Genomic DNA, 7,880 nt, shown 5'->3' with positions numbered 1-7,880 from the left:
TAAAAAAAAAAAAAACCAGCGCGAGCTTGTCGTAGGATGTAGAAGAAGGAAATAAAAAACAATTAAGACTTAAGAGCTCTGAGCTCTCAGCCTCTAACCGTATGATGAAGAAGAAAGAAGAAAAAAAGAAAAGAAAAGAACTCACAACAATCACCATAGGTAACATGTAGAAGGGAGAAGAAAGAAGATGAGAAAAATAAAAAGATAAACAATATACCTGGAGAGAGGGGTAAGAAGCTTCGCCGGAGGCCGTCGGAGAAGAATCGAAGGAGGAGGTTCACTGTCAGCTAGTAAATCCTTGAGAAAGAGAAACCCTTGTGATTTCTGAAGAAGACTTAGAATCATGTTTTCTTTTGGTTAAGTTATAGAATTTAGACTTTAGTATCACTTGATTAATCCCATGCATCTCAAGTGCATTAGACTTCATACACCTGCCAATCATGAAATAGAATTTGGAAGGATAAATCTCATCCCATCTCTTCATAATGTCTTCTTCCTTTACTAGTACTCGGCCATCACTTTTAATACATCCAACATGATCGAATCTCTACTCTTTTGCTCTCGTATTTTAGCTATCTTATACTTAAAATTTTCCTTTACTTTGTGCTCCAATTGTTATACAAGTCATCATATCTCTTCACCCTTGCTTTCCCCACGTCTTCCTTTCTTCGTTTTTGGTAGCCTTATACTTCTTTTCATCTTTAACCTCCTTAGTCCTTTGCCAGTCTAAAATTGTGTTTCTTAATCTTAATAGTTGCTTGAACCTCCTCATCCCACCAAAAGGTCTCTCTAAGGGCCAGCTGAATACCTCTTGTCACCCTTAGAACATCTTTAGCAACTTTCTTGATACAATCCATCATCTAGTCCACATCACGTTGGGATCTCCCTGAAAATCCCACTTCCCTTGCTTGATCACTTATCGGTAAATGACCCCAAAGAAGCTCTTTTTTTCTCCTCCACCTTACCCTTAGGCAAACAAGTTTCCCTAACTTACGTTTTGGCATACTGAGGTGTATCCTTGATTAACAATTTGTGTTGAGAGATTAAGCTCTTCCCAGGTATAACCATACAATCCTTACACAACAATTTGTCGACCCTTTTAGGAAGGAAAAAGTCTATTTGGCTGGTATGCTGCCTACACAACTAAATGCTCTTCCCTCTTGGCAAAAAAAGTGTTCGCAATGGCTAATCATAGGCTATCACAAAGTCTAAAATTGAGGTCCTTCATTCTTCTCCCCAACTCTGTATCCTCATGTACCTCTTCATAACCTCTCCTATCTCTTCCAACGTGTCCGTTCAAGTCACCTCCTATTATAATCCTTTCGCTATTCTCTAATACAGCTTGAGGGATAAAATCCTATCTCCAACTCCTAACATCCGCCACCTCATTCTTTAGGCCTTGTCCACCACTATGCCTACTCCACCTTTATACTTTGTTCTCCCGAATATGACATCTATTAGCTCCATCTCTTACCTGTCACGCACCAATGTTCGAGGAAGGAAGTCTGATCCTTATTGGGCAGGATTCTTAGCTCGCATATATAAAACAAAGAAAAGGTAATAAAAAAGTATGATGAGCCATGGAAAACTTGATTGGCTGATTATAATAAGATGTTGGCTTCCTACCTGATGCACCAATATAAAAAGTATATGTATATAAATAGTAAAAATAAAAAGAACCGAAAGGGGAAGGGCACCTAACACATTGAATAGTGATTCTCAATAAACAATAGTTAAGTGTTATTTTTATTTTCACTCTTTTCTAACATTATTTAGTATGCTACACATACCTTATATCATAAAAAAAAACATTAAACTGCATCAAGTCATCAAAAATCAACATTAAGCCACATCAAGTCATCAAAGATCAACACTAACTTAGATTAAGTGATGAAAAATCAAATTTAGAGAAATGCTCTTGTTCTATAGTAAGTTTTACTGGTCAAATGATTTTACGAGATTTTTGTTTTAGGGATTACAAAAAACAGCTTTGTAACAAGTCTAATATTACTTAAAATTGAGTTGTGATGACAAAGTTATGTTTTGGTCAAACTTATTTTAAAGTGCGGGAATGTTGTTAAAATCGCCTAAATGAAAATAATTTTAAAGAAATCAAAACAAAAGATTATTTTACGACTTTTGTTTTTAGCAATGTTTTACCATGATAAGATTTATAAAATTTTCAGAATTGAGAAAAAACCCCAGCATTTGAAAGTTGAAAATCGCCCCTACAACCAGAATCCAGTTTTTATTCTTGACTGGGGGGTTAACTTTTTATCCTTTTGGAATTTAATTTTTAAATTATTTTTATTGAATTCAAATAGGGGGTATTTGCTTGTTTATGAATAATATTAAGGAAAACATTTACTTAAATGATATTTGCATAAATAAGTCCAAAAATATAAGGCGACAGTCGCCTAGGACCCAGAAAACCGCCTGGAAGCCAAGGCGACGCCTTGAAACTATGTTGGGAACCATTTGCAGAAGCTTGGTGAGTGAGAAGCATCCCAACCGATATTGCCAGTGATGAGGATAAGACCACTACAAGTAGCAGAAGCGGCCGTAGAGGAAGAAGCACCGTCAAGGAAGCATAGACAATCCCTTTCACACCCTCTACCAATCATCTTCCTTGTTTGGAGAGCCTGAAAGGCACAATAAGAAGGTTAGAAAGAACATAACAAATTGATTATTTTATAAGTTGGCTATGAGGAACCATTCATATGAGAAGACCTGAATCCATAACCCAAGTTGTAAGAGATGAAGAAATGAGAAGCGCAACAATACCTGTATGGGCTAATGTGGCAGTGGATGACCAAGTCTCAATCTAATGAACTCATTTCAATGACTGGGGATAGTCATAATGAGATATAGTATCTGATTGACTAGAACCAGATAAAGGAGCCAGATTAGTCTCATTAGATGACATAATTCAGAATTCTCATCAACCACTGGTTTATTGTCATGCCCATTGAGGTCTGCTATTCTTTACCCAGCACATGTCAACAATATGCATTTTTACAACATTGCTACACTAACGTAAAGCTTGGTCAGTTTGTTATCCTCTATGACCGCTAGAACCACACCCTCGACCTCTCCTTGAACCACTTCTTTCAGAGAATCCAGAACCATGACCACGACCACTATTGCCAGCTACTAGTTGAAATATCCTTGGAATAAAAAGATTATTCAGATCAAGTGAGAGAGGGAGACACAATCCTTGAGATATGTCAAATGCTTCAATTATAGAAAGAACACTTTCACCAGCAAGAAGCTGACTTTTGATGGGCTGCAAGTCCTAATTAAAACCAGATAAAAATTTAGTCACTGAAATTCTGCGTATCGAGTCTTCAGCAATTCCATATTAGTATTAAGAGGCCAGTTGACATTCAGTTCTTCCTATATGCCTTTTAAGTGCGCTATAGTATTTTCCCACAGTACTTAAAGGAGTGTGCAAACGGTAAGGTACGAATGTTGCGATCTGGTGGTCAGGCGGTTGATACCACCGCTCGACATTCTTGGGGTAAGGTTGCGTAGTTCTCACCCCCTGGACCTCGCACATGCTGGAGCCTTGTGCACTTGGTATGCCCTTTTTTTTTTTTACCTTACTTGAAATTAAAATTTTCTCATAGATATCATATACTGGGGATATTTTATCTTGAGAAGAACCCCTCCTTCAAATAAATGGATAATCTCAATCTTCTTTGGCTGTCTTATGGAACATAACATATGCAGTAGATGAATCTATACTATATCATAACTAGACTTAGAATATATCATTCTCATGCATCCAATTATCAGTCTTTTGAATTAGAAGACGGAGGTGCTGAAGTTAAATTCTCAGCCTTTGGCATTAATATAAACCATCAGAGTTTGTGCCCACAATAAATAATTAGATGCACCATTTAGCTTTATAGCAGTAATTTGGACATTACCAGTCTACAATGGGTTTAGACTCACTAATTATAGCAAAACAGAGGAAAGGTTCAGCACCAAGAATAGATCACAATAAGGTCAAACCACAACACACACCGAATAAATAGCAGGCAGATCACAATTGCAGATTATTAATAGATATGAACTGCACCAGAAGGTAGAGAAATAAGCATAACCATATCTTCTGACCGTAAGCAGCAACAATAACCAGCCAGAGGTAGCAGAAATATTGAAAATCCACTTAAGAGTCAAACACAAGACATAACAAGAAGCTGCAGGGTAGAAGAAGAACAAACCACACTAAGCAGATGAAAGCTGAAAAAACCCAAATCGCAATGAAGGCTGTGAAATTGCATGGGGCAAGAGTTGTCTGATTGCTCTGAAATTTTGGTAGAATATCTTACTTTATGAGTGGAATGTTTTGCTAAATTTAACGGTGTTATGACAAGTGGATGTGGATTTATTGAAAAATCCTTCTTGAACGAGGATTCTTAAATAAACTGCCACAAACGAGGTCTGATGATCCTGAAATTGAGATCAATTGACTACTGGAGACAGTAGAGCTACTCTATAAAGTTTGGACCGATTCCAAGCCTATTCAAGAATTTGACTCCCACAAGGATTCTTGAAATTGACCCAAGATAGCCGAAAACTGATCCTGATCATATCACAGAAGGTTGACTGAAGACTAATAACCTTTCACGCATGATCACAGCAGAGAGCACTTCATTCACACAAAAAATCCCTTGTTTTGTATTTCATCGAACAAGATAACGCATCGTGAACAATAGAAATAGCAACAGTTGCTCACACCACACATTTTGCTTGAAGGATTCTGAAACCAGAAAGAGAACAAACAACATATAACTGGTTAATGGTGCTCTGATATCCTGTGACAATCAGAAAAGCACTAACCAGTACCTGCGCAGATCAAGAGAAGAAGAGGAAGACAGAAAGCAGGAAGATGACAAGATGAGAAAAAGTGGGAGAAACAGAACTTGGTCGATTAGGGTGTTGTGTTACCCTAATTGACAATTTAAGATTATATTTATAACATAACAATAGCAGCTAATTACAAGAAACATTACAAGATACCTCCTATGGTATAACTTATAACATATACTTTGGACTGTTAAAAATATTACAGGAAAAGAGGGTTGTATGTCGGATATTATTAAACATCTAATTATTCTTGGAAGATGATTTGCTATGTCTTATGGTTCGCTTGAGCATATTTGGATTGCCATCTTTGTATGTGTGAGCTTTGTATCTGACTTGTATATATTACTTTTTCAGGTCTTTGATCACCTCTTTTCCCTTCAGCTTGAGGAAGATGTCAATGAGGTTCTCTTTGCCCTTACCATGGAGACATGTATGAAGGAGGAATTCTTCCCTGAAGCTGCTTCTCAACTTCATAAGCTCTTACATTTCACTCATCCAGAACGAGGTCAGAGTATCATTGATACAACAAAGAACATCAAATGTTTGAAGTAGGTTGAAGTGGTGAGAAGGTAACTTTCTGTGTGATGAATTCATGGTGGAGCTGATAATTCACGCAAGCTGTGGATTTGTTCACCGATGGCCTTATGGAGTACACTGGCTAGTATGTTGCTTCCGAGTTCAGGGGGTGAGGGAGAACAGAGGCAATGCATTCTGCCCCGTTTTCAAGATGATAATTTTTCCAGAATAATGATATTTCTGTTTGACTCGGGAAGGGACAACTGGGGACTTTGTAACTGGTTGATTGGATCAGCTCTGGCTGATTTTGGACGGATCATTCAGACATTGTACTTCATATGTGATTTACTCCATTTTAATGCAGTCCCAGAATTACATCATGAACTGGCTGTTTTCAGTCAAAGGAATGGGGATCCTTCAACACTTTTCTACTTTAGCTGATGGGCATGCCTTCAGAATAGTAACTTGTCCCCCAACATCAACACACAACAATGTTTTTTTTTTTTCCCCTTTCCCAACAAAAGCTCAAAGCTGTGCTTTTGGTCATGTCCTTTATAATATGCTGCTGTAAGGTGTTGATATCAAGGGAAATTGTATTTCTAGGGTAATTAAGCTCTATTTTTTATTTTCTAATTGTACTCAGGTAATTGCAGGGTTTGGAGGGAGGAAAATGTCTGTCTGAAATATAATTTTGAGTTGATAAGCTTCTTGGGGGGTGGGTGGGTGATGAGATGTTTCTTCAACTACTTGTTCCCTTTTACGGGATTATATCCGAAGTCTCTGGAAGAATGTAGAAGTATGTTTTCATGGTTACTTGTTTATAGTGTATATGACAATTTGTTCGTGGTATGTTAGTTGAGTCTTTGTTGAATTACTTGTTCATTGGGTTCTGTTGGTCTTGGGGTTGAGGGGAACGGGGTGGGAGGAGGGGTCTTATTTCCTTCTAGTAGAAGGGTGTGGGATAAGTATTAATGGTCAAGAACTACAAATTACCTTATCCATACCCGAAGGAATCTTTAAGGAGTAAACCCAGTTAGATAAAGCTTAGTCTGCTTAATGATCACCTGATTTCGACACATTCATAATGTATTAAAATGAGATAGCCAACAGCAACAATCTCAGCCTTATTTCAATTTAATGGGGTTGGCTATATGGATTTAGATTTCAGACTAAACAAAGTACGTAAAAACTGGGGTCTATCAAAAAAGGAGGGTGAAAAATAAATAAAGAATGCAAGATGAAAATGAAAGATGAAAGTAAGAGGTAATAAGGCAGCCCAGCAAGAAGGGCATCTCAGCTAAAAGACATCGGCTACATAGATCCTTGTTCTCCAATAGGCTCTATCCATGGTCATACTTGGTACAAGATTCCAATCAATGCATGTCATTCCTCACAATTTCTCCTGTGGTCATTTTAGGTATTTCCCTAGCTCTTTTGGCTCCCTTAATCGGAATCATATCACTCCTCCTTATTAGGGCATCCCAAAGCCTCTTTTGAACATGGTCGTACCATTTCAAACGATTCTTGAAGCCTATTATTGATCAATGCAACTCTCAAATCAGCTTTAGTACTTTCATTACATACTTTATCATTCTTAATTTTTTTTGTACGTCTATCATAACATCCTCATCTTTGCTACACATAGCTTTGCAATATGACATTTCTTAACAGATCAACATTCTGCTACATATATCATAGCCTGTCGTACAATAGTCTTGTAGAATCTTTCTTTAATCGTCGGTCACACAGTAGTTGCACCTCTTCACTTCATCCATCCCACTTTAATTCTCTATGAAACATCGTCCTCTATGTCACTTTTTTTTTTTTTTTTATAATTGATCCCAAATATTTAAAAACAATCACTTTGCGGTATCTTTCTTTCCTCAATTGTCACTCGTTATCTATCTTGGTGTGACTAATTTTACACTTTATATATTTTGTCTTCGTCCTACTAATCTTTAAGTCTTTTGTTTCCAATGTTGATCTCCATAGTTCTAACTTATTGTTAATCCATGCATTTGTCTCATCCACCAAAAAGAAATCATTAGTGAAGAATATACATCACAGGACTTCATCTTTAATGCTCTTGGTTATCTCAACCTGATCCGTTCACTGTTTCCTTAGTCCTTTGCCATGTCTTAAAACAATCTCCTTTGATCTTAATAGTTGCTTGTATCCCATCTTTTTTTTTTTTTTTCCAGAAGAAAAAAATGAGAAAGAAAAAAAAACATAACTTTAAAGAGAAAGGAATTGGATTACATCTGTGATAGAGTTAAAGTTATAAAAGAAAGTTTGTTTAGACATAACCAGATGAGCTATCTTATGTATTAGTAGTACCACCTCGTCACTGGTCTGAGACAAAAAGTAGTATTAGACAAAAAGTTATAGACATCCAAAAGAAGAGGAATTATACTGCAAGGTCATGAGGTGGTACTATAATCACCAAAAAATATTCCAGTTCTTCTGAGTAGCTCCATATTTCCCTAATC

General features: G+C 36.9%; 1 protein-coding gene across 2 annotated transcripts in view; it reads left to right on the top strand.

The window, feature by feature from the left end:
* The window catches only part of LOC122090090 (eEF1A lysine and N-terminal methyltransferase), a 71,141-nt gene extending 65,370 nt beyond the window's left edge, over positions 1 to 5,771 (top strand). For both annotated transcript variants that reach the window (XM_042659929.1, XM_042659928.1), the window contains exon 16: positions 5,230 to 5,771. In XM_042659929.1, coding sequence (XP_042515863.1) covers positions 5,230 to 5,427 — 198 coding nt within the window. In that variant the 3' untranslated portion in view covers positions 5,428 to 5,771. The remainder of the gene's footprint in view (positions 1 to 5,229) is intronic.
* The last annotated feature ends 2,109 nt before the right edge of the window (positions 5,772 to 7,880 follow it).

This window comes from Macadamia integrifolia, chromosome 9, assembly GCF_013358625.1.
Source record: "Macadamia integrifolia cultivar HAES 741 chromosome 9, SCU_Mint_v3, whole genome shotgun sequence".
In the NCBI taxonomy this organism is placed as follows: Eukaryota; Viridiplantae; Streptophyta; class Magnoliopsida; order Proteales; family Proteaceae; genus Macadamia; species Macadamia integrifolia.
Note: the sequence above shows the minus strand (reverse complement) of the source record. Positions and strands in the feature narration are given on the sequence as shown.